Genomic DNA, 22,779 nt, shown 5'->3' with positions numbered 1-22,779 from the left:
TATTATGAAAGTCAAGGATAATGCATCTCACGCAAATTGCTCATGATTTTCTTAAAGTTTAATTATATAACATACGTTTCTCTAAAAATTCAAATGAAAAATAAAACGAGATTTTTGTATACATAAGCCTACATAAATAAACGCGTGTTTGAAATGTAAAATTAATACTAATAATTGTAAACTCAATTATGTTTTCATTTCTAATGATGATATGTTTTCGTGATATAAGCCTCAATTAGGTTTTAAAAATAAATTTTTGTTAAAGGAAAACTTCTATAATTACAAAAAGTAAGTCAATATGTAAGTCTGTTCATCCCCTAGCAACAATTAAACGAAAGGTATTCATCATTTAGAAACGAACTGATAAAATGATGCGACGATAGTAATGGTGATGTTAAGTTAAAAGCATTCTTCTCGTCCATTTGTTGCTATGGAGACAGAAAAATGCAAAGGCACGACTTGTGAAAAATAGGGAGACATAGGACAGTACTCAAGTTCGCTGTTTCTTACAGTAAGGTAAGATCATATTGATCAATGTCCATTACTTTGCCATATACTCCGCTTCCATTATGGCTGACTGATGTCAGATACTCGTATATACTCTCTTATCTCGTTCAGACTAACTTCTGACATCACCTTTCTAACTTCTATACGACATACTCAAATTTAAGAAATAAAAGCATTATATTGAAAAATGTTTGTCAATTTTTCATATAAACTTGTATAAAATGTATAAGGAGTGTGTTTTAAATTAATTTTAAGGTTAACTTTTTCTGTTAATTTTTCTTTAATTTTAGTAAAACACAATCATATTTATATTTCTTCTTGAAAACACTTATAGCTTATTTAAGTTTTAATAGTTTTTAATTTAAAAACTGTTAACACTTGGAAACTAATGTAATAAAACGTAATAAATAACTACTGCAACAAAGGTATTAATTTAATTTAAACTAGTTTTAACTATTAACTAAGTTAAACTACAACTAAGTTATACATATAACTTATTTTTAATTATATAAGAGCAGAGTATCTCTGTTGAATTCCGTTCGTTAAATGAAACTGAATAATATATAACTTTACAAATCAAACTACAGAAGAATCGATATTTTTTCTCCTACTACTAGGAATTTATATTGAAAAAAAAAATTAATTTAAATTATCAGTAAATTTACACAAAACAAACCAAATATAGGAGCGAAATATAATTTTGTACTACGAGAATTGAAATTTTGCAAAAAGAATATTCAATAAATTGAAAATCAAAAACAGGCAAGTAGAAAATAAAAATGCATTTTATCAAGAGAAATTTAAAAAAAAATTCCATTCAACTCACGAATATCTAGAAACAATTTTTTTTCTATACAAAATAGTTTACATTTCCGAATAATGCGAAGAAAGAAAATTAAAAAAAAAAGTTAATTCTAAGAACACACAAGAAAATATCATTAAATTAATTTAAAATTTGTATCCCTTTTTTTCTTTTATACTTTTAAAAATGTATTTAATTATTTAAAAAAACCGGTATTTTAAAACGCATTCATTCAATAATTTTTACATAACTTAAATTTCTAAAAATTCAATAACAACAATGTTTAAAAGAACAATTACTGTAAGAGATAGAGGACAAGATGATATAGAGTTTCAATTAAACGCAAGAGAATTTATCTAAAATACAAAATAAAAGATAAGTAAACTACATTATAACATATACGTATAGAAAATTGAATATTATATAACCATCTATTTATACTTTAACTCTGTGTAAATGATATTTTCTTCTAAAAACAGAGAGCTATTATTAAGAAAATTGTGAAAAATATTGAAAAAAATTCATTCGGTTTATTCTAAAATAGTAACGATACAGCCTGTTTTAAATGTATGAGAATTTAATACAATCAAATTGAAAAAAAGAAAATAAAATTTTCTAAAATAATTTATCACCAAACTGCATAAAAATCAACGAGATAAAATCATTTCATAATGCATTTTTTTATTGATATATCTCCCTAATAATAGAAAACAGAACACGATTCTGAAAGGGGAAATAAAGTTTATGAAAATAGAAAAATTCGATTGAAGAGGTATAAAATATAATAAAAAAGATTTTTTTTTAATTATTAAAATTGTAAAATATATTTTATTATTAATAATTAAATATATATATATATATATATTTAAAAATGAAAACATTTTAACTACAGAATAAAAGATTTTATTCGTATAGAACATTATTTAATCCGCGTAAAATTATTAAAAATATTTTATTAATTATAAAATAAATATAGTAAACAATTATCTGAATTTTCTGTTTTTAACGATCAATATCTCTAAATCCAAAATTATTATATTTAGAAATAATGTTAAACTTCCAAAAGAAGAAAAATCATTCTATTTAAATAATCAATTTCTTATCTTATGCCTAAATATTTTATTTCATTTACTATCATTCAACTGGAATTGCAATTGAGGGATCTATCTACAAAAATAAATACTTTAATAGATAATGTTATCTATTTATGCGCAACTTTAAAAATTACGAATATAAAACCTCAGATGAAACTATTTAGCCTTCTGATTATCCCTTCAATATACTATCAAGCCCTATATGGGCACTAGATTTATTATACGATTTAGAAAAATTTCACGTTATTTACTTACAAAAACTATATAAAATAAAAAGAACTGTTCCAGGATATGCAATTCGAGCCGAAACAAATAGATTCCAACTATATCCGTTTTGTTTAAAGAGACTGATTAAATTTTATTATAGATTTAAAAATACTAACAAAGATAACATAAGATTCTTACATCAAATAATGCTAAATCAAAATAATTATTCAGATAAGAGTAAAAATCTATGGCAATATAAATTTAATAAATTATTACAATCTTTTGGTGTATCAAACAGATTATTTGATAATTCAGAAACGGATTGGCAATATGGCTACTCATTAATGATCGAATCAGCATTTTCTCAATCAATAACTTATTAAATCATTCAGTATACCATCCATAGTACATCAACATTTTAAATATCTCGTCTACTTCGAATATCATAACCGCTAATATCAGTATGAATATAAAAAGATTATTAATCCAATTATGACTCAATAAATATTCATTGTTTATTAATAATACTTATTTGGATTTTACCAAAGACAGGTGTTATTGGTGCAACTCAAGTGACTATTCTTTGAACCATTTACTAAGAGAGTGTGAAGGACTAAATAAATACCATCAAAAATATGAAATTAAAGAAATAACATCTACGAAACAAAATCAAGACTAGAACTAAACTAAACAATCTTACGTTAAGTCAAATGTATAGAATTGATGGTTTTTTTAATCAAATCGCTAAAGAATCAAAATATATATGAAAAATTAATTGAAGTAAAATATCGTTTACTAATTAAATTACTTAAAGTAAAATATTTTAAAGTAAACTAATGACAAAATATACTGCTAAATGATCATTATAATGTTACTTGTGAGCTTTAAGAAAATGTACATTAAACGATTGTCAGGTAACAAATGTGTACTAATAAATTACTGGAAAAATAATCCCCTGTAACAAGGCTTAGCCTTAATGCAAATAAAATATTTATTATTATTATTATTATTTTATTAATTAATAATTAAAATTTTAAACATTATTTTATATAAAATATTTTTGTTTATTTAACCGAATTTACAATCGGAAAGATAATATGTTATAAATGTTGTATATAATAAGTCACAACTTACATAAAATATTTAAAAGTTTTAACTTTTTATTGAAAATTGTATTGAAAAATAATATAAAATTCTATAAAGACTCTCGTAATGCTGTTTCTTGTTACCGTAATGAAGTAAATATGAAGTGGCTTGGAGTCTTTGCTCTGTATCAGATACAATAAATTGATGTCTTCCAAGTAAATGCACTCGTACATCTTGACAGAGCTGGTATAATGCGGCCGACATCATTTTCAATATGTTTCTAATAAGGACAGCAAAGAAAGTTACCGGAGAAACTATTCAGATGATTTCACATATAATCAGATATGTTATATTTTCTGTTACAGTTGTCAAACAACCGTACAAGATTCAAGTTTTCGATGAATTTACTATTTACGGGAATACAGCTGTATTGAAATGCAGCATTCCAAGTTTTGTTAGAGATTATGTTATGGTGACTTCTTGGATTAGAGATGACTCCATCAATGTCATTTCTTCGGCTGAAAGAGGTGAATATATTTATTTATTTATTTATTTTTTAAAATTTATAAAATATATAAATTTCTTTTTAAATTTTTTCTATTATTAAAATACACTTTATTAAATGTTATATCGTTTTATATCTTTAAATTGAATTATGTACTTATCTTATAATGTTTATATATAATTTAGGATTACCTTATGCGGTTTAAAACGTTACATAATTTATAAAATTATTCAATATTTTATATAAAATATCAAATTACGTTTTTGACATTAATGGAAAGATATCACGTTTCAATTTTTGATCCAAAGTATAAAAAAAGATTTTATATATATATATATAATGTTTTATCGTTTTCTGGAAGTATGTAACCTGTAACATCTATGTTTTTTTTTATTATTCTTTTTTTCTCGTATTTTTGTAACATTTTATTTTCACTATATGACTAGCCATGTTAAATCTTTAACCGACAAAACACTTCTTTCTGAATGGTTTGGGAAAAGAGTGGTATAAAGAGGAAAAAAATATATAACGCTTGTAGTGTCTCTAGGGCACAATTCTTTGTCTTATCCTATATTCTTCTTTATTGCTGAAGTCTACAGGGAAATACAACCACAGTTACCTGTCTAAAAAGTAATAAATTGCTCACCTGTTGTGCGTATATTCGTCTATATGTATATAAAGACGTCTTAAAGTTTGTTTTAAGACTATTTTCTCTTATTAAAGTTTTAAAAATAGATTACTTGTATGCATTTTATATGCTTTAGTTGAGTTATTTTTTAATTTCAATGAAGGAAATAGATACTCGGTCTTCTTAAATAAGATAAAATTACATTTTTAGTCTCTTAATGAGAAGAAAATATTTTTATATGGCTTTAAAATGAAGTAAAAGAGTATGGGCTTTAGCAAAGAAGAATTTTTTAATGTTAAAAGTAAGGAAAATATACCGCTTTAGAATTTTAATGAAGGAAAAAAAACTATATATTTTTTATTTTATTTTATAAAATAAAAATATTATTTTCCTAAACTTTAGTAATGGATTAAAGTAGTGTTTTAATTTTTTTAACAAAATAGAAATATTTTTGCTTGAAAAATTCTAGGAAAAATGTTGTATACACTTTAAAGTATTTTCTTCTACTTTATTCTCACAAAATAAGAAAACTATTTCATTTTATTTTGAGAAATAATCTCGTATTAAAGAGGAAAAAACGAATTGATTTTTCGTATTTTCATTAAAGAATGATATTACAATCTAAATTCCAGGAAACAGAGCCTGTCTAATTTTATTAATGAATAAAAATACTAATATATTCTCAAATGAGGAAAGTACTAATTATCTCTTGTATTTAATACGAAATGATTAATTTTATAATTCTTAAATTAATTAATTTCATTTACTTAAAAATGCTTTTTTAAAAAAGTAAATATAACTCCATTTTTAATGGAAAATGTTCTTTCAAACAAAGAAAAAAGATCCTTCAATTTTTCCAACAAAAAATAATAATTCATTTTTAAAATATAGAAAAATAGGGCCTGGTCCTCCATCTTTTTAATGGAAGAAAATACTTCATTTTTAAAATAGAGAAATAGGATCTAGCCTCCATTTTAATAGAGAAAGAATCTAGTTTCTTAAAGAAGAGCAAAGGGGAAAAAATCTTTAGAAACAATTCTTCAAGTTTCATTTCATTAAAATTACATGAAAAATTAATGGATGGCGAAATTATCTTTTAAAAATAATGAATTATCAAGTTTCTTAACAAATAATTAATTTTATTTCGAGTAAAGTTTGTTTTCCATCTCATTTTACACCACTTTCATAAGCTATGATTATTGTGAAACTAATTGCATCCACTTATGTCACTATAGTGGCTAGTGTAGCATTATGATTCTAGAGGGATTGATCAAACCCAGTATCACAAGAGATTTAAAGGATTATTTTAGGATATGAGTTTGCTATTATAATACTAAATTACATGATAATTTACATACACGTTCGAGTCAATTAGCATAGGTATTTATATGAATCGTAAAATATATAGTTAATTATCGCATGAATATTTATTATGAATTATCATTCATGCATCATTTAATGTAAGAAGAAGCTAAGTAAATTTGCAAAGTTTATATAATTAAAACTTGTATTATGTTATAAGTATAAAGTAATGTTTTAAAATATTTTCTTTAAAACTATATAAAGATTTGAATATTTTAAAAATATATTGCCATTACAGGGATTAAATTTGAAAAAATCTGAAATCACGTCCTTACATTTCTGATACGATACGATGCAAATTTTATATTTTAATCTACCTTAGTCTGTTTTAATCCTTCAATAATGCATTGCAGTTTTCTCCAAACCTAATTAAATCCTACTGGAATTTCCATGTTTCCACTAGGAGGAAAATATAGCGTATTTCCAACAGGAGAACTACACATAAGAGGAGTAAGTGTTGAGGATGGATTTAAAACCTATCGTTGTGTGACGAGGAATAGAATAACTGGTGAAATACAGCCAAGTAGTTCAGCTGGGAAACTTATTGTCACAGGTACAATAGTTAAGCTTTATAAATGTTTCCTGACTTTACTAATTAAGATACGACTAATATAAGTGGTTACTTCTCGTCTCTACTGAAATAAATTTGGAAATTATCATCTGGACTACGTCTATTAAGCATAATTGGTTTGATATGTTTCCGGTTTTGCAAAGAATATTATTATTTCAAGATTTAGCGGAAAATAATTAAAATAAATTTTAGAAAATTTTTATCTTTTATCCTAGTATAAATCTATTTTAATTTTAAGTAACAGTGATTCTTTGCGCTAACTTATATAAGAGAAAAGTGTGTTGTTTTAATGTTATAATTTATATTTATTATATAAAATAGTAGGATTGTTACAGTGAGATTTTAAACTGATATATTGCTTTTTTGAAATTATCCAGATTCTCACAGTAGCGTTTCTCCTAGAATTACACACAGCAAATCAAAAATCCAAGTTGATAAAGGACAGACAGTAGAATTGCCTTGTGCTGCACAAGGCTATCCTGTACCAACTTATACGTATGCAATTTTTAAAAAAATAATGCGTATCTATCTGAAAAACTTATAATTCTTAGAAATTTATATAATTTTTCTTTATATAAAATACATTAGGTGGTATAGAGTGAACGATAATTATTCCCGTCCTCCATCAAGAGTTCAACTCAGCGGTAGGATAACGCAATTGGATGGCACATTAATTGTGCGACAAACAAATTTAAATGATAATGGAAAATATATTTGTGCCGTTAATAACAGTAATGGACAAGAAAAAGTAGAAACGGAATTATTAGTTAGAGGTAAGGAACTAGTGTTTGAAAAAAAGCATAAATACCAATAATAATAATTCATATTGATAAAATTATTTAAATTTTAACATAATTATTAAGAATAAAATTATTTTTAATATAAAAAACGAAACATATGCTACCACCATTACCATTTTAATGTTAAAAATAAATTGTTTAGTTGTTATATATTTAATCGTTCTCGAGATTATTCTCATAACAACAGTAGAAAAGTCCATTTACATTATTAGAAAATTCGAATGTTTTAAGTACTGAGAAAAGAACATCAACAGTGGCATTAAACCCCAAACCATTCTAGGAAAGACAGACAATCTTCAAGATACGACTTTTGCAACAAAGATAAGAACATTTAAAAATTTTTCCTCAACTTCCTTTCGTTTTATGACAAACAGTAGCCACAAAATGTTTACCACGTTCAAAAGATTGGTAGTTTGTTTCTGCTAAAATGAACAAAATAACATAAAACTTTTAAAAGTGAGTGTAAATTACTTTTTCCTTTTTATTATCAAAACACTTCTTACACATTCACCCCACATTTGATTCTTAATCTATGCTAAAGAAAAAAGAAATAAATAAAGAACTTTATAGTTTATTTAAAGAATATAATTTATTTCTCGCGAATTACTTTACGTACACTTTAAAAAAAAATTAAAATAAAAAAATAGTATTATTACTTTCGAGCAATACACGATCTTAATTATAATTAATATTAAACACTTATTTAAGACGTCCAAATTAAAAACGGAGTTATTTAATGTGTAAATTAATTAGATATGATTTAAAACGATATCGGTCGTAAATTGTTTATATAAATTATGTAATAATAGTTTTAATGTATTGACTAGTTAAAATTATACCTGAGAGAACTAATTTATTTAATTATCCACAAATTGAACATTAATAAATTAAATTTAATGTCCTTAGAAACATTAACGGTTCATGTTGATCCACCTTATCAAACTGTGGATGTTGGTAAATCGGCAACATTCGTTTGCAACGTGAGTGGTCATCCAATTCATGCAATTAATTGGAAGAAAGATCTTCAACCGGTCTTGAATGCTGGAAGATCTATTGTCACTCGAGATACGTTACGAATAAGCACAGTAGAAAGAGAAGACAGAGGAATGTACCAGTGTTTTGTATATAATGATAAAGAATCGGCTCAAGGAACATCGCAGCTCATTCTTGGAGGTAAATAACTTCGTTAAGCATTAAAGTCAATTTATAAATTTCATATTTCTTGTATAAATGAGTAATTTAATTGATAAATTGAAGCGTACCTTCCGAGCTCTGTAAACAAACGGATGACATTTTAAGCGTAAATTATCAGAGCTTCCTATATTATTTAACGTTCTTTAATTAAGAAACATGCTTCTATTAGATAAAAGTTAATTGGGATGACCTGATTTAATTATTGTTAAGTTAATATAAGTTATATAAATAAATATATGTTTCAAAATAAGAAATATTTATTTAAAGTTATAAAAAACGTTAATAAATCATTTATTTAACTTAAAAAGTTTACATTAAGAATTCTAAATTTTAGTGCTAAAATGATATATTTCGTAATATTTAAAATACTTTTAATTCTTAAAATTTGAAAAAATGATTTAATAATAATTGTTAAATAATTTACGTAATTTTTTAAATAATAAATGAAAGATTCTGATTATTAGTATAAAAGTTAAATTAAGATAAATGATTTTACATGAAATTTTTATAAAAATCATTCATCTTAATTTAATTTTTACCACCTTTTTAATAAATTATATTAAACATGTTCATATAAACTATTACAGCGGTAATTTAAGTTTTACCATTGCAATTAAAGTTAATATTATTAATATAATTTTTAAAATTATAAAATATTAAATTAAATATTATTATCCGGAAATAATTGATGATATGAAAATAATGCATATAATAAATGAGTGCATTCGCATGGATAAATAAAAATATAAATTATAAAAGATGAAAAATTATGAGAGGATGAAGGATGATTCAATAAGCATTATAATGAAGAGTTTCATCCATTATAATTTTCCTTATGAAAATTATAATTCTAAGCTTGATTTTTAAAAATAAAACCTTAAAATTTTCATCATATTCGCTTAATTTTTATGGTTTATATTCACTATAAATAGTAGACGTTTACGGTAAAATTTAAAATATAAGTTAAACGATTGTTTGTGCTATAAATACTATTAAATATCGAATTTAATATAAATGAAGCAGCCTATTCCAATTCCAATGTGATTCATTGTCGAAAATTAAAGTTAATTTAGCATTAAATCAGCCAAGATCACTAACTTGCTCTTTTCTCATGACAACTTTATTAATAATGCAAAATGATTGTTTCAAATGTTACCTCTCTAGAACAAATTCGCTATCATTAATTTTTCATTTACTCGAAGACAAACAATTGGCAATTTTGTTTAATTATTGGTTTAAATAATATAGAATCTAAATTTACCATGTTTATCCTAATAATATAAAACATTCGAGTTAAAGTAAACAATGAATGTAGAAATGCACATAACAATTCCATTAGAAGGAAATATTAGAGATTTTAATATTTGATTAAAATTATACTTAGAATTCAAATGTATAATAATAGCTTTTCATTTCTAAAAGCTTATTCAATTGTTTTGAATATCATAATGCATAAACAAACAAATTTGAAAGGCTATTCATTATGTGTGCTATTAATCCAAATAGTAATTCAATATATAATTTTTGATTTTATAATGGATCTAAAGTGCATGAAAAGTAAGCTTGGTTTAACCTTTATAATAGTTTAGATGTATGTGAGCAGGTGTACTAAATAAAACGTATCCTTCATTAATTAAACGATTAAGTTAATATAGAACGTGTTGTTTATATTAAATGCTACGTTTGCTTACATAAACACTTATGCGGTGTATAAATTTATAGATTAACCTAATGTAAATTTATATTATAATACATAATAATCATCAAATCGGAAGATTTCGAATTTTTGGTAAAATCTTTTATAAAAGAATTTCTGAATATTGGATTATGAAAAATAGAACCATTTCCTCTTTAAGTTTATTTTTTATTTCCGTTTTAATTAAATTAATTACATATGAAATGTCCATCCTCTTCACTTTTCATTTTGTGCTGTTGGGCACTTCCTAACATCATGCATTTTCGAAGTGTCAAACTCTTCTATAAATGCTTAAATTTGTTTGCTAAATTTCCTCTTTGGTTACAGAAACAGATAAAATTAAAGAAAATAAAAAATAATTTAAACAGTTGTAGTATCGAATTTATCCTTTTAGAGATAAAATATAATTGTTTTAAATTAATTTTTATAAGTTACTTCAGTCATACGTTATTCCACGCTACGATCTATAGTTTATCGTGTTTAAATAAATAAAAACATAAAAATTTAACTTAAATTTTAATAATAAACATATCTGTAGGATATATATTACGGTTTAATATTACTAAAATCGAATTTTGCTCAGCGCAAACAGGCGATTTATCAGGTTTCTATCTATCTAATGGGTGGAAACAAATAATAAATTGTAAGTAGCTTAATGGTTATGGTTTGTTCATCAACATGTCAAAGTTATTCCGAAACGATAGTAATGGAATTAAATCCGTAAAGGATAAAATACAACGCGAAATATTTTAATATTCTTACCTGCCACTAATTCAAAAATCCTCTTTAACAATCCGCTTGCTTCTAGCAATGTTTCTACAAAATTATTCCTTTAATAAAGCTTATTTTGAAGATTAAGAAATTATAAAACTCTTATAAACAAATCGCACTAGCCTATTATTTAAAATGATTATTTTTAAATTAATAGAAACTCTTCCTTTGTGTACGAAAATAAGGAAATTCTCTGTAATCTATTAGCATTTTTTGAAAAAAAAACAAGAAACTAATCTTATTATCTTTCTTATCGCAAGCTCTTCTATGGACGATCTTCCATAACTCTTAACTCAAAATATTCTCTTTACTACATCTCGATTACTATCATCACAGGACATTTATTATAGGCTTAATGTTAGGGTTTAAATTTCTTGAGAGGTGGATTAGAGATAAAATTTATGATGTTTTTTTATTCATAACGCAATGAATGAAGATGTGTTGAGTACTGCACACGTGGGACTTAGCATCTCTTTTTAAGTTGAAAGTCACAGTGTTCGCTTTTATTGTAATAACAAGCTTAAAAACATATATTGTTCCTTACTATTTGAAATTCATTATAGCACTAGTTGTAACTAAAAATTTTTGATATGAAATGACATAGAATTAAATTAGAATTTCTTCCTTTTATGGCAAGACAATAATTTATAAATGTTTATTCTTAAATGGACAGATAGGTTACAGAATCTTTCCTTATTTATTAATTCTTTATTCATGATTTTTTTTGAATTTATATTGTCTACAGTTTTGAATTAATTAAGTCAGATTGCAGCTCTTTGTTCTCGGTTATTTGATAAAACAAATCACGATGATGCATAGAAACACATTAATCAGAAAACAATAAAATTTGACAAACCATAAATTGTATAAGACTATTATATTTTAATTTTTTTAATTTAAAAGTAGAAGTTTATAATTAAATATTCAAGCATTTATCTACAAAGATATGAAATTTGATAAATTAATAAAGAAAACAATAAAACTATTCATAAGCTCCAATTACATCTTCTCATTTCCAATTTAATTTTTTTTCAAGCAGCTAAGTTGAAGTAGAATATTATATATTGTAGTTTTATCGAAATCTATAAATGCTTATATTTTATTACATCTATATAACTATTTATAGACGTTTACATTTCAAAACGTTGTATATTATTTATAAGCTAATTATAGGCAGAAAATAAATTATATTCAATTATATATTTATTATTAATAAAACAATGTAATTTACCCGAGAGAATTATTTATAATTTATAGAAATTAGTTCATAAAATAAATATAAAATAACGAGGAAGTAGCTGACTTTGTTTTTTTAAACTCATTTCCTTATTATTTTCTATTTACTTATGCAAACAATTTTATTAACTGTAGAGTTAATAAGCTCTGATTTAACAGCATGCATAATTTCTGTTGTGTAATTACGACAATAAAGAATATATTTATTAAAATAATAATGTATTACTTTAATTTCCTCGAGATCTATAAATGTAATAATATACTTCAATCATATTTAAGAGATAGGAATATAAAAATTAATCGATAAAATTTATTTTAAAGTATCAAGCAACGCAATTTAATTAAATTGAGACCTCATTTATATTTTGTTCAGTAATCCAATTACATTTTTTAAAATACAGTCAAAACTAATTGTATTTAAATCTTTCATATTCTACTAATGCTATAACATTAACTAGAATTAAACTTAATGAGAAATTAAGTAGGACTTTTAAATTTAATACTTCCAATAAGTAATAGAAAATTAAATTAATTACAAAATTTAATCAATTGTATTTCGTTAATTGTAAATTTAATAAAATAAATTTTGATTGTAATTTTTGAATAAATATATTCCATTTGAAAATTAAAATAAAAAAAAGTAGTTAAAAGGAACTAAATCTTTTATAGTTTACAGGATAAATCGTTTCAAGAAAATATATCATTAATAATTTGCGAATTTTTAAGTGAAAATCAAATTTACCAAAAAACATTTCGAACAATTAAGCACTGCTTTATTGACTTATAAAAGCTTGTTTTATTCATGGGAGAAATAGCAATAAATTAAAATAATAAGACGTGAGTTACTGTTTATTTTGTATTATATCAAAAAATTAATACATGCCCTTAAATATAGTTAATAGAATGAATCATCTAAAGAAAATTTTACCTTTATTTGTGAATTGTTAAATGAAAATTAAATTGCATTTTAAAATTTAATCAATTTATCTGCTTTTTTATCGATCTAGAACTTTTTCTATCAGGAAAAGAAATATAGATAAGTCAAAGTGATACAGTGAAACCTGCGAAAAACGGAATTGCACAGTACAAAATAAGTGTTTCCATTTTAGACAGGTTTTACTGTAATATCACAAAAATAATTTAAGTTTATTACATGTTATAAATTAATAATCTTATAGAAATTAATACAAATACCTTAAATATAGTATTATATAATACACTTTACCTGTTGTTAACTAAAAGAGGAAAAAAATACAATTTGCTATAGACATGAATTGTTTTAATTATTCCTATTGCTCTAATTATTATAAAATATTTTAATTTAATTAAAATAAAAATATGCGTGACGTATTCATCATCAACAGCATAATATTAAATTTTATAAAAGCATAATTATTCATACGTTCAAACCGAATTAAATAATAATTTCTTTTTATTATATTCTATTATTTATCATTTAAATATTGTATACTTTTATTATTTAACTTAGATATTTAAAATTCAATTTGGACAGAATAGTAAATTTTTATATTTCTATACTTCACGTTTGTCGAAATAAAAACTAAGAAAAGAAATTTGTAGAACTTTGTAACTAAACGAAAAGGTAAAATTTTGAATATAAATAAAGCGAAAAAATAAGAAAAGGCGATTTTTGGAAACCTGCCGAATACTTTATCAACTATAAAATGATCGAAAATATAGATTCTGTTATGCATGTCGTGCAAGAAAGTACATTTAAGCAAGGCAGAAAGTCACCGTAAACTTGTTAACGTGACCTAACAGAGATGTTTCAACTAGCTAAATTCCTTACTGGTGAGCTTAACGTGTTATAATTAACAGAATCTTCATGAAATAACTTTTATATAACTTATATTCTCGTTTAAAATACATATAATTATACGATAGTAATTCGTGTTATTACTTCAACTAATTTCTTTTCTTTATCTAAAATTTTTACCCTGAAATTTTGAATATAAAAAAGTTAAATAATTTTTTAAAATTTGAAGATTTTATTTTAATATTAACAATTTATTGAATTAATATTTAAAATATTTTTTTTCTAGTATAATTATTATAAAAACGTTTGCTTATTTTCTCGACATATTTAATATAATCTACTCATTCAGAACTCTTATTAACATGTCTAAGCAGCAGTATTTATTAATAATAATTAATAATCACTGCTTTTAGTAGCAAATAGAGCGTGAAATGATTTGATTTTTTTTCCTGTAAACAAAACTGAATTATTTTGACTAATTATATTCTCTGCTGACATTTTAAAATTTATTCTTCCATTTTTTTAATCTTATATAAATCTTTAAAATTGCAATCATTTATTATTTAGAAAACTATCATAAACATGAAGAAATAAGAAATAATTATTATCAGAACAGTATTTTCTGTCTATTTTTAACAAACTTCACATAGACCACCCTCTGATAAATGATTTGGTTATAAGAATTATCCAAAAAGGAATGGTGGGGTGTCTTCGTTTTCTGTATCATTTAAGCTCTAACGAGCTTCTTTTCTTTACCTTTCTTACTTCTTTAAATAGGAACAGTTTCTTTTTCAGTTCATCACAAAATGAAAATAATCCATTTACAGTTGTTGATTTTGATGCTAAAGATCTAAACTAGTTTATGAACTTATGCCATAAGAAAAAATTTAAAATTATTATTTAAATCTATATTTACAGATAAATTTAGCATTAAAACACTAAATAAATGGATATTTATAAGGAATTAAAATTTAATTTATTTAAAAATATCTTTAAAATAGAATTTTAAAGTAAAACAAGTTTTAAAATAGCTAATTTTAATCAAGTAAAATTGTTTTCAAAAAGCGATAAAGTAAATTAATTTTTATACAAGGTGATGAAAAATATAGAAGTTAATGTGATATATCTTCATTATTACTATCAAAATGACATTCTTTATAATATTATTTTAAGGATTAAACATTAACTTAAGTCTTATAAAGCAATAACTGATGTTAAAAGTATAGGCCTACTTATTTTATGTTAGAAACATAAACATAAAAATCTCAAGACGATATAAATTAAGTTTTTGTATTAAACTTGTTTTATATTAGCTAATTCTAAATAAAATTAATTATTTAATCTAGTTAGTTTCGTTAATTAAAAGTAAAACTATGCAGAATAATTACACATTTTAGTTGTTATATAAACCGAAAAAACAAAGATAAAATTCAACTAATATAAAATCCCGATTTAAAAGTATTTTAGAAATTTTTTAATATTATTTATTGTTCTAAAAATATCATTTTTTCGTTAATATTTAATCTTTAAAACGTTTTTACAGTTATAAAAATTGAAAAATAAATTCTGTAACATGATTTTATTACAAGAGAACTTAACATTTGAATGACAGTTATGCTAAGCTCCTTTGTCCCCATCATTCCCTTTACTCTAAGAGAATTCATAATATCTACTCATTAATTGCATTTATCTGCTAATTCCTTCATACTTAATTAATGTTTCAAAGGGGGTACATTTTCGATTAACACAAGAATTGCCAGCCTTGTAATCCAATAATCGTTTAAAATTACAAAGTAAAAGTGAATAATTAAATTTACTGAATAAACGTGAAAAAACAAAAAAAAAATTCTTATATTATATTTAGGAAAACAATGAATATTTACAAATTTATAACATTGTTTCCAGCTAATGAAATTTGGTTCCATGAACAAAACATAGAGACATAGAAATTTCCTTTTTTACAAATTTTAATTTGGTACATACCAATATTATTACGCAAACAAGAATCTTAAAAATCCTATAATTTAATGTCTTGATAATTTTATCATGGATTTTTTTTTCTGTCAGAATTGCAAGAAAAAATCTAGCGAGTATCGATTTTGCAGATTAAACTTTTAATGGACTATGATAACGGATCTTTTGTTCTGAAGTCTACAGATTAAAACTGGTATTAAAAATAAAGTAACTGTAAAATTACAAAGTATTTTACATAAAGTTAGTAACAGAATTTTTTTGTAGTTAACTTTTAAAATTTTAACAAATTTACTAGAATATTTGCTTGAATTTTTTCCTAATTGAACGAGTTTGATTCGTGCAGTTTTATTTATTCTAAATATATTTTTTTATAATTAATAAAAAAATAACAAAAGAATAACTTCTTACAATAAATTTTACGTTATTTGCGAAGTAAATTTGGCTATTTTACTGTTAAGAAAAAGTACGTTTGACAATTTTTCTCATTTTATTCCAGATAGTTGCAGAATGAAGCTACTTGTATAGAGATTTATGAACTGATAAATTTATAAAAGATATTTCTGTAGATTAAAAGAAAAAATATATATAAAATTTTAAGATAATTTGAATCAAAGGCGAATTTTATGGAAGTACAACAAGAGAAAATAAAATCGATTAGGACATTTTGATGGGGAAATGTTAAACTAATCTGATCTTTGATGATTAATAAAAATAACTATCGATTTATCGTCTTTTACGAATGGGATATGTAAATTTTGGGATCCTCTTAATTAATGGAAATACCATTCAAGTTATATTTCTTAATTTAATAATCTAGTAAGCACATGTAATTTTGAAACACTTCTTTACTTTAATTTTAAGCTCCATTAAACTTATTTCAAAGAAAAAGTTGAGGAAACTCGTGTATTAAAACGATGTAAAAAAGCTTCATAAATATATTTTAAGTAAAATTCTAAGAAAGTTTCCGATCAACACTTTAATATGAAGAAAATTACATGAAGTAGAATGTTTATTTAAGTATCAATAAACATCGCATATTTTTTGTTAATCGTTTACTTAACAATGAATTTGTACGAAACGTTAATATCTTTATTTAATATTGCTCACACAACACTTGAATTAAAGTTTCATAATCAAATCCCAAAAGGTAGTTCTAACAACAAATGGATCGTATAACACTTGACGCTTAACGCCATCAAAATTCCTGGCAAATTGAATAGGGTATTAAATACATTTTATTACCTTCCCGAAGTGAAGTTACTTGAGAAAGAAATCTGTCAGGAACTGTAAAAGTTAACTTTAAACCACGAGAAATTAGGAAATCGCTGTTATATATTTCCAAATTGCTATTAAACTATTCCTATAGGGGCAACTAAACTTAAGGAATAAGTACAGCCACTACGCAAGATAATTTATTGCTATTGTAATGTATATTACCTATAATATACTCGAATTCATCTATCAAAATGATAATATAAATTCTGGAAAGTGATAAAGCGTTCAGATATCCGTAAATGGGGAGAAATTTTGAAATTCAAAATGATTTCACGAATAGAGAATTAAGCATGAAACATATTCATGTATGGGTAGGTATACTCAATACATTTAAATAGAGAAGGAAATGGTTTAATTTCCGGCAAGAAGAGAAACAGTTATCGTGATCACTGAATTATCTGATCTCGTGATTGTCGTTAACTGAGTTTCTGTAGATTGAATTGTCTAACATAATAGGATAAACTGGAAGACATAAAAGGTAATTTCCATAGTGCTCCTGTCTAGTCGACCAAGTTTATCCGATATTCGAATACAATCGATAGACAATGACTGTATTTAACACTGTTGTAATTCACTAATTTAAGCTTTTTCGTTACACCAAAAGTAATAAATTTTCTTGTTTTTATAGACGTAACACCTATGTTAAAGCAAACTTTCGAATCTGAAACGATAGAACCTGGCTCTCCCATGTCATTAAAATGCATAGCAGCAGGAAATCCTTTACCTCAAGTAACGTGGACATTAGATGACGTTGCTATACCTGATCACGTTAGATTTTCGGTTGGAGACTTTGTTACCAGACAGGCAGAAGTTATCAGCTTCGTTAACGTTACTAGTGCCAGAGTTGAAGATGGAGGATATTATAAGTGCCAAGCTGCCAATGATATTGGGAAAATTTCTCACACTGCTAAAATTAATGTCATTGGACCTCCTTACGTGCGCGTTATGAAAGATGTAGTCGCTGTAGAAGGTGACTGGTTATGGATTCGTTGCCCTGTAGCGGGATATCCTATCGAAGAAATATACTGGGAGCATAGTAAGTTGATTCTTTTAATATAGTTGAAAATATATGAAACTTTTTTATACTTGTTCTATATCAATTTTATTTTATTCTAAAACAACTCAGCCGTTTCTAGATATAAACACATCTAGCAAAATTTAAAAAACATCACATCATTGTTCATGAATAAAAAAGAAATTCAAGTTTCAAACATATTCCCTTATCCAGTATGATTTTTCTCTTTATACAGCATGTTTTATTCAATTTTGATATTAAGTTTCACAATATAGCATTATTTTTTCTATTCCGTAACTAAACCTATTATGTTTTAATATACTCGTATTATTATTTCCCATTTTTTTCTGTTAAATTTCTTCGTTCTTTTCAACAAAAAATTATTAATTCATGATGGGTAATACATTTAAATGGCTACTGAATGATATAGCCTATAGACTTTATGTATATTACTCACTGGATATGATATATATTTTTATGTGCAATTAAAATAAGTAATTTATTGAATTTTACTTGTTATAGAACAGTTAAGACAATGCATTAAATGTATTAACAGCAAACAATGCTCTGTGTTAACTCAGATCGGCGATAATAATGAACTAAATTGCATCGATAGAAGCTGCTTTGAAGGTTCGATGCGTTCTTTATGTAATTTAGAAACTCCCGTCTGATTGTTTGTTCGATAGCGTCTACTTGAACAATATATCACTGTTTATCTTCAATTAAATTGCGAATACGGAGAAAAATAAATTCAGACATACATGAAACATCACAATTCTTAAAAATGATTTTTCTTTTTACATTTTTTAAATAATGAAAAATAATTTATATTTACAAATGAATTAATTAATTATCTTTTATTATTTTAAAATTAAATTGTTCACGCGAATATAAGCAAAATATATAAAGATTACTCGCATTAAAATAAGCTTTCATTTTTATTTTATTAATTGATGTTTGAGTTTTGTAATTTATTTATTCGTAGAATTCTTATTAAATGTGCAAATATTTATTTTATAATTATTTGCTCTTCTAATAATTCTTTGACATGTTATAAAAGATAATAATAGTTTCTAGCCGAGCAATTTTTCCGTTTTTCTATCTAACAGACGGCCGAAGGATACCTTACAATCACAGGCAGAAGACCTACAAAAATGGAACATTAACTGTTCGTGATGTTGATCGTAGAAGTGATGGAGGAAAGTATACATGTGTAGCTCGAAATACACTAGGACAAAGAGGGGAAAGGAACTTAAATGTGCGAGTTCTATGTACGTTTTGCATTTAAAACCGCAATTCAAAGCTAAGAAAATTTCTTTTAATGTATAAAAAAAACATATTTTAATATAATTTTAACAACCAAAACGTTTTATAATGACATTTAATACTTATATTTTATTGTATTATCTGTTAAATTAATATTAAGTTCGTCAATGATATTTAAATATTTACATACAACGAATCAATAACAGTCATTTTAATATGAAAATAAGCAAAAATTACGAGAAGTAAATTTAAATTTATGCGCTTGTAAAATCGAACTGATCCGTATTATATTTTTATAGACATATAAATTAAAATTACGTATAATTTAATCCTAAAATTAATATTTTATTTTCAGTTTATAATTTAAACAATAACAATTTATATACCATCAATTTAAAATAGTTATCCTATCAAACAACATATTTAATAAAATTATAAATTTATTACTTGTCGTAATTTTTGGAAGAGTAAAAGAAAAACAAAGCTATATATCATTCCAGCGGGATTTATAATAATGATATTATATTTCAAACTTTACTTCCACTTTTATCTTTCAGCTCCACCAGTGATAGAACCATTTGCTTTCCCGGAAGCTGTAGAAGAAGGTTCTAGATCAAAAGTATTATGCTCTGTAACTAAAGGCGATCCTCCAATCACCATCCAGTGGCTAAAGGAAGGAAAGCCTTTACCACATGATCTAGGAGTGACAGAAACTATCTTAGACGAATTCTCCAAGGCTCTTATATTTCCAAGAGTTGACTTAAGGCATAGAGGCAATTATACTTGCACAGCTGTAAATTCAGCAGCTACAGCAACTTTAACGGCTTCAATGATAGTGCATGGTAAACGTTTAACTTTTTAAAAAATTAATTTATAAATCTTAAAAATGCTCATTTACGTTAATTACGTATAGAAACGGGAAAAAATTGATTAAAAAAAACTTTATTCGAAAGAGATAATGCTTCACTTTAATGAATTTTTTTTGGGCTGTCTTTTACACATAATTATAATTTATTATTATAAAAATTTAATTGAGTTTTTAAATTCGAACAAAAAATTGTTACATTAATTTAAATTAAGATCAAGTTTAAAGTATTGTTACATACTTCAAAACAATTTTAAAACTATTTTTTTTCAGTTTCTTGAGTTATTTGACCTAATTTAACTAATTAGTTTATTAATTAATGTTATACGAGTTATATTCGCTTTTATTATGAAAGTAAACAAATCTGAAATGAAATAATTTCCATTTTACCTCGATTAAATTCCTGAATTTGTATATAAAAGGAATTTTTCGTTTAAAACGGAATGATTACTACAAAATAACATTTTATAATTAATTTAGAAAATTATGCATTCAAAAGTCAAGATATTATCTAATTTTAGTGGAAAATAGCAGACATACAAATGCTGTTATTTTACTTGAAAATTTTGTTCCTTTTTCTCTCCTCTGTCTGTAGTTCGATGATAACTAAAAAAAGAGTGTAAATAATTTAATTAAATCTAACATCAAATTAAATCCTTTCCAAACAGAACTCGTTCGTGTAATATAAAGACTATTCAGACTAATTGAATTTCGAATGAAATTACTCGAGTTATTAGAAATCTGGTAGATGCATTTGTCGCTCTTAATTCTTCTCCTTATGCGAAAACGTTTTTCTTAGTCGAATAATCACAAACAATATTGAAAATAAAATAATGATCTTAAGCAGTCATGAATACCGAAAGCTTAAAAATTTCATAAAGACGAACATTTAGAAAATTAGAAAGCATTTGCATTCATCGAACTGGAAATCTCAATGGGTATAGATTTATTTAAAACACTATATATTCATTACTTTATATTCCTTTTTATATTATCTGTTGTTATGGCTTACTATATCGGATAGAATCATATTTTTTTTTATTGCCACTAATTCTGCTAAGAGTAAAAATTTCTATCGCCATTTAGGAATTTTCCAGAGATTTTTTACGAGAAAAATAACTTTAATGTCGTTTTCAATAACTATTTATTATTTTATTCCAAATTGTTGGTATCAATTTACTAACGGAGCTATGCTCAATTCTCTAGAATCTCGTATCAACAGATCGTTTTTTTATTGATAGCTTTTAAAATATTTATACCAACTTTTATTTATTTTTTAAGTCAAAAATAAATAATCTTTTAAAAGGATTTATTTATTTTATGTTTAAAGATTACTTTGAAAAACGTTTTTATTTAAAGAAAAATTAAAGATAGGAAACGTATTTAGAAAACCGCAGGCAGTTTTAGTAGAAGTGTTAGAAGTGTGAATCTAGTTTATTAGAACTTAACAATCCATTCTGGCTAAAAGTTTTTTTCATTTTCTTTATATATATATATATATAACTTTAACACTACTTTTTAAATGAAAAAGAAATCTTTCTTTCACACTAGAAAGAGTGACAACAGTTGATTAAATCTTAATTAAACTGGAGATTTTTGGTTCTTTCTTTTGAAAAATGGCATCTTCTATAGAAAGCGATATACGACATTTTTATTGACGGTCGCATTTTCTAATTACTCTTTTGTGGAAATTAGATTACTTTTGAAATTCATTTAATTTTTTATTTTTTTGTTTTTAAATTCACATGTATAAAGATGTTATATTCAATAAAGCAAAAAATTTTAATAATAATTTTTTTTCATTGATAATACAATGAAAGAATTTAACTCGGTTAGATTTGTAAATATTTATTAAATAAATTGATTTTTACATGTAATTTGAATTTATCTTTGGCGAAAGAGTGTTATCGTGAAATTTCAGAATTGCATTTTCTTTGCTTTATTCCTACGTGATCCGCTTTCTTCTCTTAAATACTTAAAAAATCTCTCTCTGGCTATTTACTGAACACTTTGAATATTTCTCGTTGATAAATGTATTCTGCTGTATATTTATCAGAAGATTTTATTTTTATTCAACATTATTGAAAAATATTCAAGATCTTATAAAATGCGTGCCACAAATTAAAGTACGTTTCCTTTCATAAAATA

General features: G+C 24.3%; 1 protein-coding gene across 1 annotated transcript in view; it reads left to right on the top strand.

Annotated features, from left to right (window-relative positions):
* The window catches only part of LOC136985463 (cell adhesion molecule Dscam1-like), a 148,910-nt gene that overhangs the window by 96,299 nt on the left and 29,832 nt on the right, over positions 1-22,779 (top strand). Inside the window, exons 4-11 of the mRNA XM_067282752.1 lie at positions 4,062-4,223; positions 6,595-6,744; positions 7,140-7,257; positions 7,351-7,535; positions 8,469-8,735; positions 18,114-18,521; positions 19,610-19,771; positions 20,324-20,608. Of these exons, the coding sequence (XP_067138853.1) occupies positions 4,062-4,223; positions 6,595-6,744; positions 7,140-7,257; positions 7,351-7,535; positions 8,469-8,735; positions 18,114-18,521; positions 19,610-19,771; positions 20,324-20,608 (1,737 nt within the window). The remainder of the gene's footprint in view (positions 1-4,061; positions 4,224-6,594; positions 6,745-7,139; positions 7,258-7,350; positions 7,536-8,468; positions 8,736-18,113; positions 18,522-19,609; positions 19,772-20,323; positions 20,609-22,779) is intronic.

This window comes from Centruroides vittatus, unplaced genomic scaffold (genome assembly GCF_030686945.1).
Source record: "Centruroides vittatus isolate TY-2023 unplaced genomic scaffold, ASM3068694v2 contig_970, whole genome shotgun sequence".
In the NCBI taxonomy this organism is placed as follows: Eukaryota; Metazoa; Arthropoda; class Arachnida; order Scorpiones; family Buthidae; genus Centruroides; species Centruroides vittatus.
The sequence above is the reverse complement of the archived record's forward strand: the minus strand, read 5'-3'. Positions and strand labels throughout refer to the sequence as shown.